This window comes from Dama dama, chromosome 11 (assembly GCF_033118175.1).
Source record: "Dama dama isolate Ldn47 chromosome 11, ASM3311817v1, whole genome shotgun sequence".
NCBI lineage: Eukaryota > Metazoa > Chordata > Mammalia > Artiodactyla > Cervidae > Dama > Dama dama.
Window position 1 is genome coordinate 23,003,150 of NC_083691.1, and position 27,054 is coordinate 23,030,203.

At 39.8% G+C, this 27,054-nt stretch overlaps 1 protein-coding gene across 1 annotated transcript in view; it reads right to left on the reverse strand.

The window, feature by feature from the left end:
- The window catches only part of NBAS (NBAS subunit of NRZ tethering complex), a 308,496-nt gene that overhangs the window by 16,067 nt on the left and 265,375 nt on the right, over positions 1-27,054 (reverse strand). The window contains exons 48-50 of the mRNA XM_061154831.1: positions 25,988-26,183; positions 6,792-6,931; positions 2,454-2,592 (exon numbers count right to left, since the gene is read on the reverse strand). Of these exons, the coding sequence (XP_061010814.1) occupies positions 2,454-2,592; positions 6,792-6,931; positions 25,988-26,183 (475 nt within the window). The remainder of the gene's footprint in view (positions 1-2,453; positions 2,593-6,791; positions 6,932-25,987; positions 26,184-27,054) is intronic.

The following is a 27,054-nucleotide window of genomic DNA, read 5'->3' on the forward strand; positions in this document are numbered from 1 at the left end:
TGTTCTACAGATCCCCCACTCCTGAGAATGGTTCATGTATTGCCATGGATACAAGCTGGGAAGGAGGATGCCTAACTTTCAAGACTGGGGGACACGTGACCTGTATAAGACAGCGACTTTTATCTTTCTGGTCATATCTGTCATCGGCACAACCACCAGGGCCATAAGTAAACAAGTACCATGAGCAGCAGCAGGCAGTTATGAAAAGTCATGAAGGAAAAAAAAAGAAAAATCTCTACATATGGGAACTTGGTGGGAGGGATGGGAAACAGGGATGATGGAAAAAGTAAGCCCCTTTAAGTCCTGTTGGAGATAATTAGGCCATCGCATTTCACACACCATGCATCAGGGTAACCAAAGGTACTAGAATAAAAGAAGAGTCATGAATACTTTTACTGCCACAGTGATGTTAAATCTTAGAGAAGTCTGAAATGAGACTAAGTGATCTCCAAAGGTGGGAAAATAAACAACACATCTCCATTTTGTCATCATACTGCTCCTTCCTTTGTAATAATTCTAATTCACATTTCAGCACATTTAGTGATTAATACAAACAGAAGATTTGCAAAGTTCCTTCAATCATGGCATCCTTAGGAAATTTTAAAAAATCTAGATACATATCCAATTAAAAGACAGAGCAGCACAAGAAAAATGAAGGAAAAAAAAGGCACTGTGGCAACAGATAATGATCTTGATAATGATCTTTCATCTCATCAGATTACATCAGAGAAGGGATAATGATCCGCTTCAAAATGGGGCTCAATGCAGCACTCCACTCCTCACCCCAAGAGAATGATGGGCTCGTCAGTGGACTATGTGCTGAGGATGAAGAAGAGAACATACAGCCTCGGCTCACACTCCGCCCAGGACCAGAGACCTTGAAGAACAGACGGAATAAGAGTCCCCTCTGACGTCATGGGGTCTAACCCCTTGTTTCAGAGATGAGAAAATGGAGGTCCAGTGATCTGAAATAATGTTTTCCTAACCTAGATTCAGAAGAACTGACAGTAGGCCACTTGTGGCGTTTGGAGTTGACCTAACAATGCGCGATCTTAGCGCATGTGAAGGCAAAGGTGAAAACCACGTTATTTCTTCACCCTGATGGGGGAAACTAGCGCTGTTCAGTCCCCACTCTCCAGTCTGCTAAATCCTGCCTTGACGGGAACGAGATGCTGTAGCCATGGGTCCCGCTCTCCAGGTGTTCACAACACAGCAGAGCCGACCACCAGTAAAGAGGGAGTGGATATGAGGAAATCACAGGCTATCAGAGTAAGGGGGGGTGCTTTCTGGTGTTGGTACTTTAATTATGTAAAAGAATAATTCTGTCATTCTGGTGGCTGAAGACATCTTCAAATGGACTCAATACTTTAACTTCAATAAAAAAACACTTAGCCAGTCCTTCATTCAGAAAACAATTCATTAAGTGTGCATTCATAATGAGAACATTTTCCTTGCATGATTACAATGAAGATTCAAAGAATCATATTTACAATTTCATTTTCAAGTTTATCTCTTATGTGGTAAAAACTCAAAAATCAATTAATCAACTTAATGCCATTATCCAGATGCTTAAATTTAAGACGTAGATTGCTCAAATAATATATTGCTGAGGTCAGATCCATGGCAGGGACTGTAGCTAATATGTGCTTATTTTAGAATGTAGAAATTTATATATATATACATATAGGGCTTCCCTGGTGGCTCAGAGGTAAAGAATCTGCCTGCAATACAGGAGACCCAGGTTTGATCCCTGAGTTGGGAAGAGTCCCTGGAGAAGGACATGACAATCCACTCTGGTATTTTTGCCTAGAGAATCCCATGAACAGAGGAGCCTGGCAGGCTGCAGTCCATAAGGTCACATAGAGTCGGACACAGCTGAAATGACTAAGCAGCAGCAGGATGCATATATATACATATTACATAAATATCTCTGGGACAGCTCTGCTATGGGATCAAACAGAGAACACAGGTCAACGTGTGTTTTTACCATGTTTATAGAGAATAAATATTGTTGTTATACAGTGTTATTACAACGATGTCAAAAAAGTATATGAAAATCAAGAGTGGCTGGTAACCCGCCAAGGAACACTAACGTAACCACTACATTACCAACTGGCCTGGGTCAGGCAAACACGACACTTGAACTACCGCGACCTCTTGCAACAGAAACGTGAGTTAGACATAAAAGGGCATTCAAAAAAAAACAGAAAACTGGGTTCTACTGTGGGACTTGTGAAAAGAAAACCGCTTCAGAGCTCCAACAAAGAGAAAAAGACCTCAAAGCATCCTTTCAGCACTGCTCTTCTTCACTTGATATGTTACAGATTATGGGCTTTACCTACCTATAACTTAGGCGAAACGTTACCCAAGCACAGTTGCTGATACTCCTTCTAATAAAAGCGGTGGGGAAGGAAAGGGATGACCCCAGCAAAGCCACTTAAGCATCCACTCACCTCGGCAGGCAGCATCTGCTCAGTGTTATATAGAGAGCGGCAGATTTTCAAAACTTCATTCCCCAGCCCTTCCTTGTTCTCCGTCGTACATCTGGTAAGCATCACTGTGGCCAGTCTCACCCATGGATTATTGGTCACGCTGGTTCCAAGGGAGAAAAATGCAGGCATTTGAAACAATGAGACTTAGAATGACTGTGGTAAGAAATTTAAAAATAGGAAAGAAATCCCACTTGTTCAAGTAAAATGCTTTTGGCAAACTGCAATCATAATCAGGATGATGTATTTCTTCCTGTCTATCTTGGAGAAAAGACCCCATCAAACAGAGGGAAAAGAGCTTGCTGCAGGGTAGACAAGCGCCCAGAAGCATGGGGGCAGTGGGTAGATGACGACCAGCACAGGCAGCTCGAAGCCCAGCCATTCGGGCTGTTCTGGCTCCCTGGCTACTTGGGTAACTCAACAGAGGTGACTGAAACACTCTCAGCCTAGTTATGTGCTTATAGGGGGGCCACCCAACTTTTCTGGACCTCGGTTCTTTTCACTGTGAAAAAGCAATTTAATGTTTTCCTTGCATCACTTAATAAATGGTGCTTGTCATGTGAAGTGTCACTCTTGATAGCAGGCATATCTTATTTATTCTTCTTATTTCTGAGACGTAAAAGCACAAAAGTTTGTCTTTTGTTTCCCTTCTCTGGCTATCACTACTCTGAATTCATAAAAAACATCACAATTTATATTTCAAGAAACAACTGAAGGGTACATTCATTCTGGGGTACTGATTTTACTTACAACATTGTGCAATAATTTTACTATTTATCAAGAGTTTGTTGGCTCATTAAAGCACAGCTGTAGCTTCTAAACAATGAGCACCCAAGGATAGTCCCTTACTTGAAAGAATTTCATTGCTTGTGCCTGAGAAAAACATCAAGTGCAACAACAAGGGGACGCCACAAAACTAGCCTCTGGCAAAGCCTTTGTGTCTCAGCTCAAACTAACAACCTGTGAGGACAAAGGATGCTGCTTTTTCAAGGTACAAACAAAGCCCGGGAGAGTGTCTGGCTGACAGAGGAGGAGTCTTCAGACACTCTGGACTCGCCCTCTGCTTTCCTCTTTCAAGTCTGGACCCAGCTCCCCAGGGGTTTTCCCTAACTGGCCGCCTCCCTGCAGCAAAAATGCTGGTTCGTCAACATAACGCATCCAGTGGTTTTGACAACTATCAGAATGGAATTTCCACCAGCCAGCTGTGACACTCTGGAGGAACATGATGGATATTCCTGAATACAAATCTCTTACGCATTCCTAGTATGGATACAAGGGCCTACAAGGGACTGAAACTAAAAATCCAAAGTTGGGACTGGTAAATCAGCAGTCATGTGGATCAAGCACAGTCTTCAGTTGTGAACTTGACTGTGTTGACTGGCGACATTCAGCCACTGCCACGCCATCCTTCTCTCCTGCTCCACTCCCCCGTTTTGGTTGCTTTGAAAGTGCTATAGCCTAGAGTCATATGTTGGGTTGTCTGGGGGGGAAAGTACTCAAAAGTACTTTAAAACACTTGTTTCAAGTATTCCATCATATATTCTCACTGTATGATGAGCCAGGAAAGAAGCAGAAATGGACTTGATTTGATTTAACACTTGGTTATCTCTAGGTAGAGACATAGGTGGTACAAGGATTAAGTGGATCGCTGATGCTTGGTTACGATACTCATGATTGGTTCTAATGCTAATGATTTCACAAAGAAGCTGTGCAAAACACAGGATAGCAATTTTCACACAGGACTACCAAAGTAAGACTGTATCTTTGAAAATGGACCTACTTTTGTTTATAAATGCCTTCATTAAATGTTTTAAATGCAGTAAATGTTTTAAGAGAAGCTGAGCTTGCTTCTTGCGGGTGAGTAACTTGAGATGGTCAGTGTTCCAAAAGTAACAGAAACTGCAGAACCACAGTTAATTAATCTACCAGAAGTATCATATTTTGAATTTGAAAAATTCTCTCTAGACTAAGAGATTCATTTTGAGTGTATGAAGAAATCTGTAATTCAACCCTAATGATTTTCTGAAAAAGTGAAGCCGTACTGACAGTCTAAACCAGTGGGGCCCACATCTGTTTCCCATTATCATCTCCTAGGAGCTGGTGAGAAGTCGATGCCCAGGTATTGTGAGTTGGACTCAGTGAGTCAAGCATGGGACTGTTTTTAACAAGCACCCTTAAGTCTGGAGGCTGCTCAGCCCAGATAATTAGGGACCAAATGGAAATGCTGTTTCAAGGGACTGTCACAAGAGAAACTAAAGTTTCTTTGACATGGGAATTGGTACTGCAGAGTTTCAAAAGCAAAGGGAAGAACCTACTCTCAAAATCAGCATGTCAGCCTGCCATCACAGCCACAGAAGATGGAGATCTAAGAGCTGCTGCCTGCCCTTATGAAAACACTTGGTTAAAAATGCAAACCACAACACCCCTCTCCTCCGTTTGCTTCATAAATTCATAATGGTCTCATCTGAGGGGGAGAGGCCTGCCTAGATGTTCCTTAGCAGTCCTAAACTGCTCACGGAATAATCTATTTTCAGGAAAGCATCCTTCTGCAATGTCTGAAGTGCGGAGATGTGTGCTGGCCTGTGTGCACAGAGCGCCCACTGACGCGGGAAGGACGTGAAGACAAGGCCTGCCCCAGGCATTTGGATCAGACGGGGAATTCTCGATTTCTGCCAGCAAGGAGCAGCGGTTCATGACAGGCAGCATATGTGCTCAGAGGAGATCTGGCTACGTCTTCCACAGGAACCCATGGCTGGTAGTGCAAGGACTGTGTGACTAACTCCATGTGGCTCCAATCTCAATATGACACGGAGGAGACAGCATGGGCTGAAGGTTCCAGCAGCTGTTGGAACTCAGCCTCTTCCACCTCGGGGCCAGGTGATGCCTGACATTATTTAACTTCTGAGCTTCCACTTTCTCATTGTAAAATTAGATAACATCACCTTCCTGCAGTAGCTTTGTTGTGTGAAGTGATAATGCATGTCAACTGCACATAACACTGTGTGCTGTCAAAAAACGGGAATTAGCGATTTATCCCCCATGGGTTCTCAAGTTAGCATGGTAAGCCGTGTTAAAAGAACATCAAAACGTTTTTTGGTAAAAATGTGTGTGTGTGTTAGTCACTCAGTCATGTCCGACTCTTTGCAACCCCACGGACTATAGCCTGCCAGGCTCCTCTGTCCCTAGGAGTCTCCAGGCAAGAATACTGGAATGGGTTGCCATTCCCTTCTCCAGGGGGTCTTGTCAACCCAGGGATCGAACTGGGGTCTCCCACACTGCAGGGAGATTCTTTACTGCCTGAGCCACCAGGGAAGCTTTGTTGATATCCTTAACCAGATGTTACTATCAAGCATTGTCTCTATTTCTAAATGAAATATTTTTGTTTAGGGCTAAGGAGAAATGGAAAGAAACTGTGATATTTCAAGAAAAATAATTCTAATTTCATCTAAAGGCTAATACTAATTTTATATCCTTCTTTCATTGGTTCTCCTGCAGGTACTGATTTTTTAAACCTAGAATCTAGACAAAAGAAGTCTATCTTTAATCAGTTGTGGTGAGGTAGATGAACCTAGAATTTCTTATACAGAGTGAAGTAAGTCATGAAGAGAAAAACAAATATCATATTAATACATATATATGGAATCTAGAAAAATGGTATTGATGAATCTAGTAGCATATGACCTTGTGGACACAGCGGGGGAAGGTGAGGGTGGGATGAATTAAGAAAGTAACACTGACATATATCGGGGAAGGCAATGGCACCCCACTCCAGTACTCTTGCCTGGAAAATCCCATGGACGGAGGAGCCTGGTAGGCTGCAGTCCATGGGATCACTAGGAGTCGGACACGACTGAGCGACTTCACTTTCACTTTTCACTTTCATGAATTAGAGAAGGAAATGGCAACCCACTCCAGTGTTCTTGCCTGGAGAATCCCAGGGACGGGGGAGCCTGGTGGGCTGCCGTCTATGGGGTTGCACAGAGTCGGACACGACTGAAGTGACTTAGCAGCAGCAGCAGCAGCATGTGTAAAATTGTTATGTGGGAAGTTGGTAAATAACAAGGAGCCCAGCCTGGTTCTCTGTGATAACCCAGAAGGGTGGGATGGGGGAAGGGGACGGAGGCTCAGGTGGGAAGGGATATACATACATATATATACATATATGTATGTATATATATTTATGACTGATTTGAACTGTTGTACAGTAGAAACCAACATAAAATTGCAAAGTAATTTTCCACCAATTGAAAAACAAATGAAAATTAAAAAAGAAAAGAAGTCTGCCTGTATGTTAATACTCACGTGTACTCCCGTTTCATAGGTGGCCAAGCCTGCAGGAGCAAAACCAGGTGCTGGAATTCCACCTCCTGGTGACTGGCCTCCAGGAGCTCCGTGAAGAGATCACAGCGCTTCTCTTCATCCTCCACGTCAGCTACGTCCACCTGGAAAGGGAACACAGACCTGAAACCCACGGCAAAGGCTCCTTGATTGCTTTCCAGAAAAACTCAAATCGGGTTATTTGATTAAATGCTCTTTCAGAAATTTTTACAAACTGTCAAGGGAAGATTCAACAACACCACCTAACTTTACTCCCCTCAAACCTTCAAAAGCTCTATGTTTTACCCAATTTCAAACATTTATGTTAAAAGTTGCTTAGAATGAAGTCATAGGAAGGTTTTCCACATTCTTTACCAAAATAAATTCAAAAAAGTAGGTTTTCATAGAACTGACTTATTAGCATTCAATGTATGTCATTTAAAAATATAGTTCAGTTTCATGTGAGATTATAGCAGTTCATCATACTCAACATTAGCCAATAAATTATCCTGCCATTGCTTCATACTGTCTAGAATATTTCTGTAATTGAAAATTCAAGATTTTATTAAAGTACATTTGGGGCTTTCCAGGTGGTTCAGTGGTAAAGACTCCGTCTGGCAATGTGGGAAGCACAGGAGACAGGGCTTCAATCCCTGGGTTGGGAAGATCCCCTGCAGGAGAGCATGGCAATCTACTCCAGTATTCTTGCCTAAAAAATTCCATGGACAGAGAAGCCTTATGACATGACTGAGCAAATGAGCACACACAGCATATATGACAAGGAATGTTTTTTTCTATAAATCAAAGTATTGATAAAATATCTTTTATTCACAGCTCCATTTCTAAAGAAGTCTGTCAATTAAAAACTAATTTTTCCTCCTATTGAATAACCTAATAATACTTCTTTTACATTAAGGCAGTCCTCATATCTCCAACACCTCTGTGAAGAAAATACTTGCTACTTTAAGCTAGAAAACAGTTTTAAATATAAAGAAAGCCAAAAGCTAGTTCTCCTGTTTCCTAGCCTCTCTTAACACACATCCTCTGTATTTAGGTATTTAAGACTCAAGATGATACCTTGCAAGAATAATGAGAATGGATGTTACCTATATATTTGCTAAACTGTCTGTACTAATGTATGTTCCCAAAACATTTGATTTGATGGTCATTCCAGCTCTGATCCTGAGCAGCTACCTGAAAAAGTTATACTATGAATTCTAAATTTTCACAAAAGTTGACACATACCATGTAATTACTGCTAATTACTATAGACAGTCTTGACACAGTAACCAGCCAGATCCTTCAAAACCCAATTTAAAGCCCCATGTCATTCTTGCACGGAATAACAACTAATAACCCCAAAACTTCCTCTAGTTTCTGAAATAATTTTACAATACAGTCAGTCAGTTGATCCTTAAAACAGTCTTATATAGAGAACAGCACAGGTATTACTAACCTCGATTTTCAGATGAAGAAGCAGGCTTGTCTGTCCTGGTAACATGGCTAGAGAGTGGCAAAGCCAATATATAATTATGCTCAGATCAGGATTTTCTGAAACTCAAGGACTCAGTAAGCTAGAGAAGCTTTGAATTATTTAAATTAGTGGTCTAATTGGGAATTTGGCAACATTTTCTTGCCCATTTATAAAGAAATGTTTGAAAGAAAAAATCCTCTCAAAGCATCTGTTTGTCATCACCTGACCTCACCACCTGCAACTCCTCTCCAGCCTTGGGGCCTCGTGGGTGCTCTGTGTATTCATCGTGCCTGCTTCCACCTCAGGAACTTTGATCTTCTTCCACTGCCTGGCACATTCTTGCTTCAACACCTGCATGGCTCATTCCCTTTCTTCAAATCTCTCAAATGTCACCTTATCAGGGAATACACTGCATAACTGTCCCTGCTAAACTAGCGTTCCCCCACCCCATTTCCCTCCCTCGCTTCAGATTCCTTCTTAGCACTTACAAGTTTGTGATATATAATGTACTTCTTTGATAAAACAGAAACATTTGTTTGCTGGTTTATCCCCACTAAAAATAATAGATAGAGAGTGTCTATCTATTATAGATAGATAGAGAGTAAATGAACAGTAGTGATTAAGTGAAAGGCAAAGGGGAAAAGGAAAGATATACCCATTTGAATGCAGAGTTCCAAAGAATAACAAGGGGATATAAGAAAGCCTTCCTCAGCAATCAATGCAAAGAAATCAAGGAAAATAATAGAAAGGGAAAGGCTACAGATCTCTTCAAGAAAATCAGAGATACCAAGGGAACATTTCATGCAAAGATGGGCACAATAAAGGACAGAAACGGTATGAACCTAACAGAAGCAGAAGATACTAAGAAAAGGTGGCAAGAATTTACAGAAGAACAATACAAAAAAGATCTCAATGACTCAGATAACCATATGGTATGATCAGTCGCCTAGAGCGAGTGTGAAGTCAAGTGGGCCTTAGCATCACTACAAACAAAGCTAGTGGAGGTGATGGAACTCCAGCTGAGCTATATGATGCTTTAAAAGTGTTGCACTCAATATGCCAGCAAATTTGGAAAACTCAGCAATGGCCACAGGACTGAAAAAGGTCAGTTTTCATTACAATCCCAAAGAAAGGCAGTGCAGATGTTCAAACTACCGCACAATTGCACTCATGTCACGTGCTACCAAAGTAATGCTCAAAATTCTCCAAATGAGGCTTCAATAGTATGTGAACGAAGACCTTGCAGACATTCAAGCTGGATTTAGAAAAGACAGAGGAAGAAGAGATCAAATTGCCAACATCCGTTGGATCATAGAGAAAGCAAAAGAATTCCAGAAAAACATCTACTTCTGCTTCACTGACTACGCTAAGGCCTTTAATTGTGTGGATCACAACAAACTGTGGAAAATTCTTCAAGAGATAGGAATACCAGACCTTACCTGCCTCCTGAGGAACCTGTATGCAGATCAAGTAGCAACAGTTAGAACCAGGCATACAACAATGGGCTGGATCAAAATTGGGAAAGGAGTACATCAAGCTTGTATATTGTCACCCTGCTTATTTAACTTATATGTAGAGTACATCATGCAAAATGCCAGGCTGGATGAAGCACAAGCTGGAATCAAAATTGCCAGGAGAAATATCAATAACCTCAGATATGCAGATGACACCACCCTTATGGCAGAAAGCAAAGAGCCTCTTGATGAAAATGAAAGAGTAGAGTAAAAAATTGGCTTAAAGCTCAACAACATTCAAAAAATTAAGATCATGGTATCTGGTCCCATCACTTCATGGCCAATAGATGGGGAAACAGTGGAAACGTGGAATGGAATTTTGATGAAAACATGAGCTGCACTGATTTTGTCTTGCAGGATGGGCGAGTCGAGGGGTAATGGGGAAATGGACACATTTTCAATAGGTTTCCCATATTTTTCTACATTTGCTTCTTTTTGTCCCCCTTCTCTATAAGGATGGTGTTTAAAAAAATTAATGCACTCTTGGGCTCCAAAATCACTGTAGATGGTGACTGCAGCCATGAAATTAAAAGATGCTTGCTCCTCCAAGAAAAGCTCTGACCAACCTAGACAGCATATTAAATACCAGAGACATTACTTTGCCAACACAGGTGCATCTAGTCAAAGCTAAGGTTTTTCCAGTAGTCATGTATGGATGTGAGAGTCTGACCATAAAGGAGGCTGAGAGATGAAGAATTGATGCTTTTGAACTGTGGTGTTGGATAAGACTCTGAGAATCCCTTAGACGGCAAGGAGATCAAACCAGACAATCCTAAAGGAAATCAACACTGGCTATTCACCGGAAGGATTGATGCTGAAGCCCCAATACTTTGGCCACCTGCTGTGAAGAGCTGACTCATCAGAAAAGACCCTGATGCTGGGAATGAGTGAGAGCAGGAGGAGAAGGGGTCGACAGAGGATGAGATGGTTGGATGGCATCACTGACTTGATGGACATAAGTTTGAGCAAGCTCAGGGAGATCGTGATGGACAGGGAGGCTGGCGTGCTGTAGTCAATGGGGCTGTAAAGAGTCTGATATGACTGAGTGACCAAATGAAGAACAACAACTGATTAAGTGAATGAATGAATGAGCAGACATACAAATAAATGATTATAAAATATTGCAACATAGAATGATATTAAATATGCATGGAGTTATCATAGATTTTTGGCTGTTGTTTTTTTTTTTTTTGATTGGAGATAGACAAAAGGTGTGGTTTTTTTTTTTTTTAATAAAAAGATCCCACCAAAAGGAAATCACTAAAAAATACCAGAGATGGCATGTTTATTGACATTATGTTTCAACCAATGATGCCTTGTGGTTAGCTGCATGATTTCTGTAAGGTCCCTTGTTTTGTCTCATTTTCCAAGTCTGAAAAATAGGGTCCAAAAATCCCCATTGTCTCAGAAGCTCTAAGTAGATGCCTGGAGGTCTGCAGCAGGGAAAAGGGTCGGTAAATGCTGCCTTCTTCCTTCTGATTTATTATCTGGGTTTATTTGTAGAGAAACTTTTGTGCTTAAAAAATATTTTAAAACAATTGAATGATAAATCTCCCGACAGTGCCAATATTCCAGTTTCTAAAATTAAGTGCAGTATAATTAATAACAAGATGGTTCTCCTTTACTTAAAATGTAGAGTCATACCAAGTAAATGAAGAGATTAGAAAAAATGATTCATGTTTTCAATATAATTTAGATTGATTTCTTTTTAGAAATTGTAGTAGCTTATAAATATCTAGAGCATGAACTGTATCATAAAGGAAGGAAAGAGAAAAGAAACTATAAATTAGACCTTTCTATGTTTGCTTTTATACTAGTGTGCAAATATTAGTTTCCATTTTTAAAAATGTGTGTGGTAGTAGGTTTCTTTGTATAATGCCTTCCTCACATGTACACAGACATTTAAAGGGTAAAATAATTTCAATTATTAGTAACTTGTTTCTCGGAGCATTGAAACCCATGTCTAAAATATAAATGTGAAAAATACAGCAACTTAACAAATCATCCATTTTGTGTACGCACACTTGCACACTCCCTGATTATAATAAAGGATGCCAAATTGTTATTATTCAGCTCTTAAGAAAGCAGTTTTAAACTCGATCACTGTAGCTACAAAAGCTTTACCTTACATGAGAATAATATGGGACTAAAACTGGACTAGAACACACATTTTCTTAAGATATGATAAATAACATACTTTGTTGGATAATCATTGTTTAGTTGATAAGTCGTGTCTGACTCTTAGCAACCCCATGGACCGCAGCACACCAGGCTTCCTTGTCTTTCACCATCTTCTGTTGTTTGCTCAAACTCATGTCCATTGATGCCCTCCAACCATCACATCCCTGTCACCCCCTTCTCCTGCCCTCAGTCTTTCCCAGGATCAGGGTCTTTTCTAACGAGTTGGCTCTTTGCATCAGGTGGCCAAAGTATTGGAGCTTCAGCATTAGTCATTCCAATGAATATTCAGTTTATTTTTTTTAGGATTGACTGGTTTTATCTCTGTGCAGTCCAAGGGACTCTCAAGAGCCTTCTTCAGTATCACTTTCAAAAGCATCAATTCTCTGGTGCTCAGCATTCTTTATGGTCCAACTCTCACATCCATACATGACTACTGGAAAAATCATAGCTGTTGGCAAATTGATGTCTTTGATTTTTAATATGCTGTCTAGGTTTGTCATAGCTTTCCATCCAAGGAGCACGCATCTTTTAATTTCATGGCTGCAGTCACCATCCACAGTGATTTTGGAGTCCAAGAAAATAAAATCTGTGACTGTTTTCCCTTTTTCCCCTTCGATTAGCCATGAGGTGATGTGACCAGATTCCATGATCTTACACAAACTGTGGAAAATTCTTAGAGATGGGAATACCAGACCACCTGACCTGCCTCCTGAGAAATCTGTAAGCAGGTCAAGAAGCAACAGTTAGAACTGGACATGGAACAACAGACTGGTTCCAAATAGGAAAAGGAGTACGTCAAGGCTGTATATTGTCACCCTGCTCATTTAACTTACATGCAGAGTACATCATAAGAAATGCTGCACTGGATGAAACATAAGCTGGAATCAAGATTGCTGGGAGAAATATCAATAACCGCTGATATGCAGATGACACCACCCTTATGGCAGAAAGTAAAGAAGAACTAAAGAGCCCCTTGATGAAAGTGAAAGAGGAGAGTGAAAAAGCTGACTTAAAACTCAACATTCAGAAAACTAAGATCATGGCATCTGGTCCCATCACTTCATGGCCAATAGATGGGAAAACAGAAACAGTGACAGATTTTATCTTTTCGGGCTCCAAAATTACTGCAGATGGTGACTGTAGCCATGAAATTAAAAGATGCTTGCTCCTTCGAAGAAAAGCTCTGACCAACCTAGACAGCATATTAAAAAGCAGAGACATTACTCTGCCAACAAAGGTCCATCTAGTCAAAGCTATGGCAGTCATGTATGGATGGGAGATTCATAAAGAAAAAGCTGAGCGCCAAAGAATTGATGCTTTTGAACTGGGGTGTTGGAGAAGACTTTTGAGAGTCCCTTGGACTGCAAGGAGATCCAACCAGACAATTCTAAAGGAAATCAGTCCTGAATATTCATTGGAAGGACTGATGCTGAAGCTGAAACTCTAATACTTTGTCCACCTGATGCAAAGAACTGACTCATTGAAAAAGACCCTGATGCTAGGAAAGACTGAGGGCGGGAGGAGAAGGGGACGGCAGAGGATGAGATGGTTGGATGGCATCACCAACTCAATGGACATGAGTTTGAGTAAACTTCGGCAGCTGGTAATGGACAGGGAAGCCTGACATGCTGCAGTCCATGGGGTCGCAAAGAGTCGAACACAACTGAGTGACTGAACTGAAGTGACTGGATGCCCATGATCTTCATTTTTTGAATGTTGCATTTATGCCAGCTTTTTCACTCTCCTTTTTCACCCTCATCAGAAGGCTCTTTAGTTCCTCTTCACTTTCGGCCATTAGAGTGGTATCATCTGCATGTCTGAGGTTGTTGATATTTCTTCCAGCTTGTGATTCAACCAGCTCGGCATACTTTGATATATACATTAATCTAGGATTTGTGTCCACATATTAAACTACCTAAATTTATCAAAACTTACCAAAATAATATGTTTATCCTGTTCATAATGCCTTAATCAGGCTTTAAAAATAAATTCTGGTAACTAAAATGCAAAATAAATTTTTGTATAAAGAAAGATAAAAGAGAAATGTGCAAGAAACTTCCAGCCTGGACAAAATGGCTTTCCCCTAATCCTCTCTGCTAAGCATAACTAATAACCATAAAAATACTTAAAGAGACACCAAAAGAGAACTCATAAAGATGATAAAAAGAATGCAAACTAGTTTGGAAGCCCAGGACTGGAGGAATGATCCCAACAGAAGGAAGCCACTCAGACCCAGTGTTTCCTGAGTCCTGACCTAGAAGTGGAAGACATCCCGGGGAAGGTTATTTCTAATCAGAATTCCAGAAGAAAGGGAGAAAGTAGAGCTGAAAGAGTATTTTAAGAAATATGTAAAAATCAGGAGGGGAAGTACTGCTCCAAGACAACAAAAGTTAAAGCAAACACATCTCAGAGGCTTGCAGTGGCTGTGAGAGCACATAATTTATATCAATATCATGGGGATTAAAACTCCCTAAAAACAAGACCCCTGGCTGAGTATGAATGTGCACCTATGAAACAATCAGATTTTCTCTTTTCTGGGAAGTACTGCAGCCTGTATTGAAATATATATTCCTAGTATCTAAATAGATTTCATAAAAGTGTAAGTTCAGAGAACTGACTTCAGTGACCAAACAGCTGCAATATGATATGACTACAGAACCTATTAATAGCGAGGAAAAACTGCAGGTGGCTATCAAATGCTCCATAAGAACTTTGTAACAGACTTTATAACATACTATATAAGGAGATTCTAAAACAAATAATAAAGGGAAACTCAACTAAATGACCAGCTTTTATTTTTTTTTATTTTTTTAATGACCAGCTTTTAAAACAGTGCTGGCAAAGTCAAAGTAACACAGAAAAATGTTTATTTTGGAGGCATTCCTGGACCTTTCTGAGCTTTAATGTCCTCTTCCATAAAATGGAGATACGTATGTCTATGATGGTTGTGAACACTAAATAAAAGGATATAGATAAGGTAGCCAGCAAGAGGCTGGCACACGGTAGGCACACAACAGACAGTAGGCATTATTCATATTATCACGTACATAATAAGCTGGATATAAAAAAGCAGAAATGGGTGCTATGATTTCTTCTAACATGAATTATGCCTACAGATTAGGCAGGACAGAAAAAGTATATGAAGAAATACGGCTATTTTAGGATAATGGAATCTTAGGTTAACTTTTAGCTCTTTTTAAAACTTTGCTTATTTGTGCAATAGTTAATGCTGATCTGGAATGACTCTTAAAATATGCTTTGCATAGAACAGTAAAAATAAAATTGAAAGAATTGTTATTTTTTTCCTACACTTAGTTTCATTCTTTTTTCTCCAGTGAAAACAAAAGTGACATATATTTCTTTTAATACTTCTGTCCCTTCCCCTGTGGGCAGGCGGTGAAAATGTCCACAATTTTACAGGCATCGTAGAGTTGGTGACAACTCCATACTGACACCACTAACCAAACATCACAGGATTTTAAAGGGTAAAATTCAAGTGTGACTCAAACATAAAAATACCTCTTTCCCTTTTGTCTCTGAAAGTGATGTTTCTCTCTTCATTGAATTGGGTGACTTCAGCCCTTGCGGTAAGTCATTTGTCAAGTAGCTGCAGCTTCCTTATCAGACATGGAGTCATTGTCCTTGAAAAAGTGGACTGAACCACTTATTCTCAGATGTGAACAGCTTTAACTTTAAATTTCTCTGTGGCTGCTTGAAGATGGACATGACTATCTTAAACTGAGACACCTCTCCTGAAATCTGCACCCTCCTGTAGGCAACGGTAGCAGCTTAATCTTCAGATATTTGTGAATACGAAATAGGTACTAATGCTTATGAAAGTACTTTATCAACAAAAAAAATTAGCAACATGCAGGGGATTATTATTGATAGTAGGCTTATTCATCACTGTATACTATCTTCCATGTGAGTTTATGAGCTACTAGACTGGTTCTAAAAGGCTCATATGATGACATCCAAGGCTGTGTGCAAGTCCTCTTGGGAACACAGTAAAGTCAGACCGAACCGGGTGTGTACCCACAGCTTCAAAACACAAAACAAATAAACAAAAAAAATTTACTTCAACAGATATGTAGAAATATGAAAAGGTGACAGAAATGACTTCTAGAAAACTAGATTCCTGTCTGTTACACCTACTATTTTTAAGTTTATTCCATTTTTTAAAAAGTCAATATTGAAGTATAGTTGACTTGCAATGCTATGTTAGTCTCAAGCGTACAGGAAAGTGATTCAGTTATATATGTACCTGTATCTATTCTTCTTCAGAGTCTTTTCCCATATAGGTTATTACAGAATACTGAGCAGAGTTCCCTTTGCTATACAATAGGTCCTTGTTGGTTACATACTTTATATACAGTAGTGTGTATATGTTAATCCCAAATTAGGAGTTTGGGATTAACAACTATTCCTTTTGTAAGATTCCGGGTGGCCAACACTACCTCCTGTGTCCATTGGATCAAATGTGCTTCTCTGCGGAAGGGAAGTCAAATATTCAGAAGACCAAGAGGTCACAGGCTGTTGAATGAGCTGTTGAATTTAGTCATAAACTGTCAGACTACCCCCCACTAATCTAAGCAGTACTTAGACCAGTGTCTAGTACACAGTAAGTACTCAACGAAGAAAGAAAGAAAGTGAAGTCGCTCAGTCATGTCCGAGTCTTTGCGACCCCATGGACTCCTAGGCTTACCAGGCTCCTCCATCTATGGGATTCTCCAGGCAAGAATACTGGAGTGGGTTGCCATTTCCTTCTCCAGAAGATCTTCCTGACCCAGGGATTGAACCCAGGTCTCCTGCATTGTAGGCAGAGGCTTTACCCTATGAGCCATCAGGGAAGTCCAAGTACTTGATAAACAGTATCATTACCATTAATTACAGTGAAAGTGAAAGTGATAGTCGCTCAGTCATGTCCAAGTCCATGTGACCTCACGGACTATAGCCTGCCAGGCTCCTCTGTCCATGGAATTCTTCAGGCAAGAATACTGGAGTGGGCCACTGTTCCCTTCACTAGGGGATCTTCCCAACCCAGGGATCCAACCCAGGTCTCCTGCACTGTGGGCAGATTCTTTACTGTCTCAGCCACCAGGGAAGCCCATTAATTACTGTAATTGATAATTATTATTAGATAAAAGAATATAAACCACATCAATTGTGATTATGCCTATTTCTGAATATTTATGTTTTGTTAAAAGAAAATGTAAAATTGTGGAAATAAGACTAAAGTTGAAATACTGAAAGTAGGACAGCTATCTTTTAGTCAATTTTCTCATTGCTATGGCAGAGAACTATAGAATAGATGTAGCTATAGAGAGAATTCCATAACTACTATATCTTGCACTGTATGTAATAAAGGCAAAATGTGTTGCTGAGATAGCCTGAGGGTTCAAATAACATTCCCGAGCCCACATGGAGGGAAGAGTATCTACTACAGGAAGGGTGTCCTGATCAGCAATAAGCAAGTGAGACACTGATTTACTTCCTACCTTTGCCTCTGCTGATGGGCACACACATTTAGCCTCTGCTTCTCTCCGAAGGTGTATTAGGAAAATGAGTGTCTTTTTATGAACTGCTCAAGAACAAAGGGTCCTCAATTGCCATTAAAAAGTCCCTCCTAGTGTGTGGCAAACACATCCTTAGGATGGGGAGGGAACCCAATGACAGAATTAAGTTCCCAAGGGTTTTCCAGATGCTTGGAGTTGTATGTGGGGTGCACAAACACATAAATATACAGAAAAAGCTGGTGACTGCACTCATGAGCCATGTTCTCCAGCCTACTTATTTTACTGTATCTCTAAAGCTAGAAATGACACAATAAAGCATTCCATGATCCCTCTCCATAAGTGAGTGCTGCTGTAACTTCAATACATAATACACATTTTCAGGTGGCTAAATATAATATTTAATGACAGCATCTTTCAAATGAGACATATGAGAGGGGAAATACTTCTGTTTTAAAATAATAAGAAAAAAATAAAATAATAAGAAAGATTTTGCCTTATAAGCTTTTCCTCTAGGACAAATAATCACTCCATATGAGTCTCTAGAAGTACACGCTTACTTTAAAGAATTGCTATAAAAGCGAAAATTTTAAGGACAGACTTTGCTTTTTTAGTTAAAGTTGATATAGTAGTAATAGAATAATTCATGGAGCCAGATATGCTTTCGCAATAATATATCACTCAGACTCAGATGCGATACTGGCCCTGTCACTTAATACCTCTGTGATCAGGTGAAAATATCCCACCAAGCCTTGGTGCTTTCATTTGTAAAAATAAGGTAATAGTACCTAACCTATCAGGATACTTTGCAAATAATATAATATATAACATGATACAGGACAAGATACAGAGAGACACACACAACTGAACAGGTATCTAACACTGAGTTAACACAGAGCTCTTATGGTGGAGACAGTATTGGCAGTTCATAATAATGAATACCTAACACATAATAACGAGTAATAATACATCATTCTGCTATGTTTTAGCAAAGATACTGTAAAGACTCCTTAACTACTCTGTGCTTACTTGCTCATGTGTTGAATGGAATTATAATAAAACCTCCATCAAAGGGTTCTTATGAGGTTTCAGTGATAAAATACACATACAAAACCTAATGGTCAATTCACAGACGTCCCTATAAAACATGAAAACTGACAGTACATAAGCATCTTCTCAACTTAAGTAAAAATAGACTTCTACTAGAACATTCAGAGCTTTTATTTTGAATCTCTTTTTTATTACACTAGAAACTATCCAGAGAGTTATGCATAGAAGAAAATGGTGGCCACTGAGTTACATGGGCTCCTAGATAGTCTATATGTAGAATGGCCAGATATCCTCCAAAACAAAAAGAACAAGAATAAAACTACATAAAACTGGTATATTCAGTATAATTACAGGTTGGGAATGTCTAAACTTCAAATCATCATAAGTGAAAAAGAAAAAAACACCAAATTCCAAAGAATGACCTCTCATATTTCATGTAAATGTTTCACATATTCAAAAAGTATATCCATATTTGAAATAAATAAGAATGGGGAAAACCATACAAACAGAAATAAAATTAATCTATCAGTACTATAAGTGAATAAGCTAATCACACTGGAGGTGGTGTGTGTGTATGTGTGAAAAAGAGAAAGAGAGAGAGAGAGATGTAATCTTGAAAAAAGATTCTTAAGTACTTTTAACTCTAAGGCTAAAGACAAAAAGAGCTCTACACAAATACTCTATCTAGTAAGTTGGTTGGAATTTCCACAACTACTTTTATCTGTTCCTGGGATTAAACAAATAAATGCACTATGGATAAGGAGAGTCAAGTTTCTCACTGACAGAGAAAGCAGTTTATAAATAAGGAAAAAGAGATGATTAGAATAAACTGGATTGGCACTGGGAGTATCAACACAAATTCACGGTCTTAAAAATGAATACAAACATATATAAAAATAGACACAGACTTACATGTGCTCTGTCCCCTTAGAGCATCTAAAAGCTATAATACCACCAAATCAATGACTATACCTAGTACATAAGTCTTGGTTTCTAAATACCATTCTTTATTAAAAAGAAAAAAAAAGTCAATGAATGAATCTGGATGTGAGTAGGCAAAGTGTAAGAGGGTTTCGAACATTTGTGTTCAAAAAGTGACGGGATGGGCACAAGTTAAAAGGATCCAAGAGAAAACCTGAAAGGCTCTCCCTGGCTAAATCTGAGATAACTGGAGCAAAAATGAAAACAGTGATAGTAACAGATTACAACCACAGAACAAAATGAGAATCCTTGAGCTTGTAGTGATATAAATAAATAAATGAATAAATAATATAAGGGGAGAACAAATGACAAAAAAATACCATTTGGGAAATACCACAGTGATCATTAACTCAGGCAATAATCAGCAATGTGTGCTAAAATTAACTGGTGAAAATGTGATGAGAAAGTGTTTACACAATCTCAAAGTACCTCACCACAAGACATTTATTAATCCCAAAAGGAAAAAGATAATTTCACAGAGAAGAAACATGGCTGACACCACCTCAATCAAGTGATGCAAATGAACACTACTGGTAAAAGAACACATAAGTGCCGTGTATCCCCTAATATAATGTACTGGGAAGGATCCAACGTCACTTCTGCGGTATTCTCACCAAAAATGCACTACTTGAATGCCTGAACAAAACTCAGACAAAGTCAAATTTAGTGACGTTTCACAAAATATTGTCCAGTGTTTTTAAAAATGTCAAGGTCATAAAAGGGGGAAAAAAAGAATGAGATACTGTTTTAGATTACAGGACCCTACGGAGACATGGCATTAAGTGCAATGTGTGACCTGCATGGAATGTGGACCAGAAAAACACATCAGTGGGACAGCTGAAAAAATCTGAATGATGTGTAAATTAGACAAGGTACTGCATCAGTGTTAGCTGTGGGCATCTGAGATGGTAATATTTAGTGAAGCTGCATGAAAAGTATATAAAATTTTTTGTAAAATTTACATAATATTTCCAGTAAGTCAATGAAAAGTCAGACAAAATAACAGAAGTTATGTCCAGCGACCTCATATCCCTACCACCCTCCAATATTCAAACACTTGTATTTTCCTGCCTTTTCCCTCCACTTTTCCTTCTAACCCACTGGGAGGATGAAGAGACAACAGCAGCGAAACCCATTAGGAGCACAACCACTCAGGCCATCATGCCTTTAAGCAAAGGACACTTGGCTGTAAACTGTCCCACTACAAATTAGGCCAACTGGGACCTGAGCTGACCCCAGGAGAAGGCTGCCCTGAGATGGAATCAAAGCCATCCCAGCCAGTCGTGATTACTAAACTCAGGTCTACTTCCCAGGAGGTGGTTGCTGGTGAGCTCAGATCCACATGAGGCTATAAGGACAGTCTGCCTGTGTGGCAGGATAGACAGGCTGCCCTGTCTCACCCCCATCCCAGAAAAGAAAGTGCTGTTGAGAATTAAAACATAGTACGGACATAGCCCTGAACTTGGGGTCTTTCTCCATAAGTTCTCCATAATTTTCTTTCTCCGTAATCCACAGGATTTCTGCTGTGTTTCCCAGCTAATTACAGAGCATCACTTCTTCCCTGGTAACTTCAGCAGAAATTGGAGGGGCACTGGGCTCGTGTCTCACCTCTATACCCAAGAAGTCACTGAGTATGCACCTCCTGCCTCCAGACCATACACCCAGCTGTGCTGAGTTCAGGTCAAGAATCCTCTCCTTGGAGCAGTCTTCCTGCCCTCAGACAGGACAGCGACCTGCCCTCTCGAGCCCCACGCACTGTGCAGACTTTTATCACAGCACCCATGCACTTAGGGTATTAGCTTTGTTTACAAATCTATGTTCTGTACTGGACTGGTGCCCTCACACCAACAGGGTCTATCTGCCTGGACTGGAGTAGGAGCTTTGCATGAATGATTCATTTAACTCTCACAGCATTTATCTATTACTCCCATTTTACACACAGGGAAACTGAGGTTGTAAGAGGGTCGGTAACTGTTCCAAGGCCACAGAGCTACAGAGTGATGAAGCTGGGACTGGAAAGCAGGTCTACACGGTGAAGAGCCTAAATACTTTTCATGCTACTTGCTTTGTCTATCTCCAGAGCGTAGCACAGTGAATGGTGCATAATCTATGTCTGGAGACTCTCTGATGAATATTTCACATGATGTTCGGTTCAAACAAATAATTAGCAGTCATGGCATTTTTCAGAATTTTAGCTAGCAGCAGTTAATATACACAATGCGGTGTATACTGAGAGTGTGAAAAATGCTAAAAAGATGAAGCAATGCTTTCTGTTCTCTGAACAAACTCCTGATTCTTCACACCTAATCACATTCTATCCACGTAGAGTGACGGTGGGAAGAGAAAGGGACAGCACAGTAACAACAGAACACAATGCAAATGTTACTGCCCAGTGTATCCCCCTGGCAGATAGGAAGAAGAGTAGTAAATAGGCTTCTGGATCACAAGGATCTGTTGCTCACAAGCTGGGTAGGTCATGTGACCACATCTTCTAAGTCACATGATTTCATCTAAACTGGAGCAAATGGTAACTACTTTGCAAGGTCGTTTTAAAGCTGAAATGCAGTGACGTGCACTTTAGGAGACATTCCACAGTCTCTTCTTCTTCTCCAAGGATGCCAGTGACCAGAGGGTGAAATTAAGAGGAAAAACCCATTATTCGTAAGGAGGGACCTTCTCAAGGTCTCCAAACATCTGCAGAACCCAGTAATACGGATGCTTGCTCAACTTTAGTCATTTTAGGGAAAAGGGCACATCGACCTCTCACTCATATCTGGACAAAAATGCTTAGGATTTGTTTGCTTCCACATGAGAAGCAACTGGCTGATCAGAAATCACTGTCAGCAAAATATGGCAAATTAATACAAAATAGTTTCAATCTAAAAGCACCAGGCCACTCTGCAAGGAAACACTTCTATTATTCCAAGCAGATCATTTTATTTGCATATAAGGGTGCAGCAGCATGGCCTAATCACCATTCATGGCAAGAACACTGGACTGAATGTCAGGAGTCCCGGCCTTGCCACTTTAAAGGTGACCTTGGACACGGCTTTTAAGATTTAATATTCATTAGTTCAACAAATATTTACTGTCTGTAGGTTCCCTGTTCTCATGGAATTTGTATTCTAATGGAAGAAAAAAGACATCACATAATAGACAGACAGATAAGCAGGAGGAAGGTAGCAGATAGTGGTAAGTGATTAGAAAAGAAAAAAAAAATCTCATAAAATAGGTTGTGACTGGATGCAGTCATTTTGGAAATAATATTTATGCTAAAATCTGAGGACGTGACTTCTTCATCTCTGGACATACTTCTCTATAAAATATGCTTCTTGAACAGGGGTGCTTTCAAACATGTCTTCTAGTTCTAGGATTGTGATTTCACACCTCTTAGAGATACATTTATGTGAACACATATTTTTAACATCAAATAATATCCTATGTTTGATTAAGAGAATTATTTATGACAATGAGTCCTAGCTTTGAACACATTTAAGGTAACAGTAAATCTTTTGGAAGGAACTAAATAAACTTCTGCACACACAACTCTTCGTTCCTACTGATCTTTGTCTGAGCTCTGACAAAAAAATGAGTATTTTGTTTATGTTTTGGGAAACATCACCAAGTTGGCCTCTGACCAGAAAGAGTAATATGTCCTTCCATGTATACATGAATTTGTGATGAGGTTGGAAATTGTCTTAAACTCATTTTTCTGTTGATCACTTAAAACCACAAATTCAGACTGAAATTTTACAATGTTCTTTTTTTAGGTGAATTTTTTTTTTACATAAAACCAGAAAAAAAATTGAGGTGATGGGATATGGAATTTTTTAAGGAAACATCAGTATTTTGACCCATATTTTTCATGCACCAGTTGACTAGAAAATTACAAAACCTGAAAAACTCAGACAAATTGTACCAAGAGAATTAACACAGTCCATTCTCCCCCTCCCCTTGTTAAGCTTCTCCCTCCCCTCCTTCTGCCTCACTATTGCCCTCCATGCTGGGGCACATTTCTGGGGTGGAAAGGAAGGCCTCTCATGCTGTTGAAAATTGAGGGCCTCTGAATTTTTAATTTTGTTAACTAATCATTAGAAAAGTAAAAATCGCTGTCTCTCTGAGAAGCAGTGAGGTAGCAGGCTACACAGACTGTGTGCTGAATTTTGCAGGAGCTGACTGGTTTCCTGGCAACACATTGATTTGTGGGGGCACTACTTTGGGCACCTCGAGGATAATTAAATATTAAGCCCCTCTTTGATGTATGCAAAGTCTGCCTAAGAGGATTACCAGCCACGGTGAAGGTAGCAGTCCCACATTTTCTGGTAATTGAACATTGCAGCGTCATTATCTGTTCTTATCTTTGCTCTGTAAGAACCCATCTCTCTCCTTAATATTGCTTTGAAATGGAGAAGGAGATAGGGAAAAATTAAGAAAACGAGAGCCCGTGCAAACAACAGTTTGGGGTCTTCTAGATGTTTGGGACATGGGGATGAAAACAACAGTTTAACACATGTCAAAGAAATGACAGAGGTGAGCAAGGCATCCTCTGTCTCCTCTGGTTCAAGGCTCCATTTCACACACCAAGCAGCCAAGGCTCATAGTGTAAGAATCTTCTCCAAGATTGTAAACAATGGTAGAGGGAGGGTGGAGACACAAGTCATTTAAAAGTTGCAACTTGTTCTATGAATATAACTGGAACGTTGAGGAAAGCATAAAAGCAGTGGGTATACTTATGATTTCTGAAGTGTTTAGAGCCAAATATAAGAGTGCATGTTCTAATGTTTCAACATGATAGATGAAATGGATATTTCCCCCCTTTCCAGGTTTCCACGCTGTTTCATAATATTTCTGGCGCATGGATCTGACGTGACATGAAGTGAGGCTCGAGAGAAGCAGGCTTCATTGTCCTGCCAGGCTCCAGCCATCAAGGAAGAGAAAATTGAAAAAAGGGTGAGAACTTGAAAAATGGAGGGTCTGTCAGAAAAATGCATAAATGTTAAGAGCGTTTATTTGTTTCAGGATGAGACGGAACCTAAGGTTCCACTTGGCGAAAATAACGTGACCTAGTGTGTTGCTTAACCTCAGAAATGCTATGAGAACCTCCGGGTCTGCTGAAAACACGCACACATCTAACGTCCACTATGCCAGGTGCCTGGAGTGTCTGTCACAGCCCAGTACACTCTGTTCACAGACTGCTCTTGAGAAAGCCTGTTAGTGGTCTCAATGCAATTGAAATCAAAATATTAAGACTAAATAATTTGATAAGGTCATGATGCTTCAGAGTATCATTCAGATATTAGTGGCTTTAATATACTGTTTTAGCAATGTGGCAGGATTAGAGAATCTTTGATAAATCCATCTTTTTTGAATCTCAAATTCTCTAACTCTGAAGAACAGATAGTATTTACTTATTTCTCTCACAGAGGGAAATAAGAATATAGAAGGTAACTCAGGAGATGTACTGAGATGAGTCTTGAGATATTTTTAATATTTGGTTCTCTTGTTCTTTAAGTGAAGTAATAAGGATACTAACAGAAATTATAAGGCAAAGTTTTAAAATGAGAAGGTAAATTGGGTTGGAGTCAGACTTCCAGGAAGCTCTTTTGCAGATTAGAAAGCAAGTCTTACTTTCTAACTTTTATTGGCCTATAGTCTGCAAGCTAAAGCACTTGATTAAGTGCTGACTCTTAGATCCAATAGCTTCAGGATGCATCAGTTTAGAATCTAAGCCAAAATTCAACAGCCACCGTATTTCTTTGATTTAGGAATTAGCATTTTCACTTAGTCAACAAGCATTTAAGCTCTGGATGTGTGCACAGCGTTCTTAGAGGGCTTTGAAAAATGGTTAAGTATATCCTCCAGGGTTTCTGAGTTTTCAGGTAGTGGGAAGACGAAACTTTAAGTAGCAGAAGTAATAACAGCAGAAGTAATAATAGTAATAATAATAATAATAATAGATCAAATGTGTGGAGTTCAAAGTTCAATTAAGTTTGAAACCGTCAGGGAAGGATCCAAGGAGGTGATGGACCGAGTGAGCCTTGCAGGATAAAATAAAGAAACCAAGATCTTATGTCTCTGCTACATTGTGTCTGTCTACATATAGAAGAGAGGGCATTTGAGTGCCTGGGCAGAGCATGACCAAATGAATGAGCTAAACTGCACACTGCATTACCACTTAGATCTGCATCTCTCCAGGGAAAGGGTGAGCTGCCCTAATTAATTGATACTGTGAAAAACCCTGACTGTATCCTATGAAGAGAAAAATTATATATACATGTCAGGTGACTGAGGCATCATCTACTCTGTATATTCAAACATATGGAAAAGTAAAAACATACTGGGTTGCACACATTTAACTGCTACATAACTGTACTGATGAACACAATGGGAAGACTGCATTGACAAGCTGATTATTCACTTGAAGGTGGTTTAAAGGAATCAGGACATGGCCATCAGATGCACCCTCACCTGTCTCTGGGGCCAGGTGGCTTTGAGGATGGCCTCCGTTCTGAAGAACACGAGGAGCTTGCCGTCCTCCTCGGTCAGGTGAAATGACTGTCCCAGAACCTGTAGCACGTGAATGCGGGGCCGCACGGGCCAGGCGTCGTTGGCGCAGAAAGGCCGAAGCCACTCCAGCAGGTCCTCGGAGGACACCAGCTCTTCTCTGCAAAACAAGGGGTACATTGAAAAAGAAAAAGACTTGGTGGTTTCTAATTCCAGTAATTAAATGTGGTGACAGATCTAGACACTTTGTTGGGTTTATTTTTTTTCCTACTGAGAGGAAAAATGTAGGTTTGAAATGGCTTAAAGCAAACCATATTAGGTATTTAAAAATGATGTAAAACGCATGCAACTTTTAAACACTATGATATTAAAATGAGTTACATAGATCAGAGAAAAAATAATCAATATGTTCTTAGATACTTCATTTCTTAAGCAAAGCTCAATTGTGTCTGACTCTTTGTGACCCCATGGTCTATACAGTCCATGGAGTTCTCCAGGTCAGAATACTGGAGTGGGTAGCCTTTCCCTTCTTCCCAACCCAGGGATCAAACCCAGGTCTCCCACATTGCAGGCGGATTCTTCACCAGCTGAGCCACAAGGGAAGCCCAAGAATGCTGGAGTGTGTAACCTATCCCTTCTCTAGTGGATCTTCCCAACCCAGGAATTGATCTGGGGTCTCGTGCATTGCAGGCGGATTCTTTACCAAGTGAGTTACCAAGGAAGCCATTAAGAAGTACAGCTTATTGTAAAATTCTGTGTAGAAGTATGCCCAGTGCCCACCCAGTACCCAAGGCTTAAAAGACTTTCTTTTTGTTGAAGTGAATTGACAACTAATTCAATGGAGGAAATTAAGGATTCCCCAAACAGTTCTCATTAGAGCACTGCTTTAGAGTGACAACTGTCTCAACTGATAATAGTTCACATGGAAGGGTGTTAGCCAGAGTCTTGGATAACCACTTAAAGCATTTGGAAAAAAATTTTTTGATTGAAACATCATTATTTTAGCCTTGGCAAACAAAATAACTCTTGTA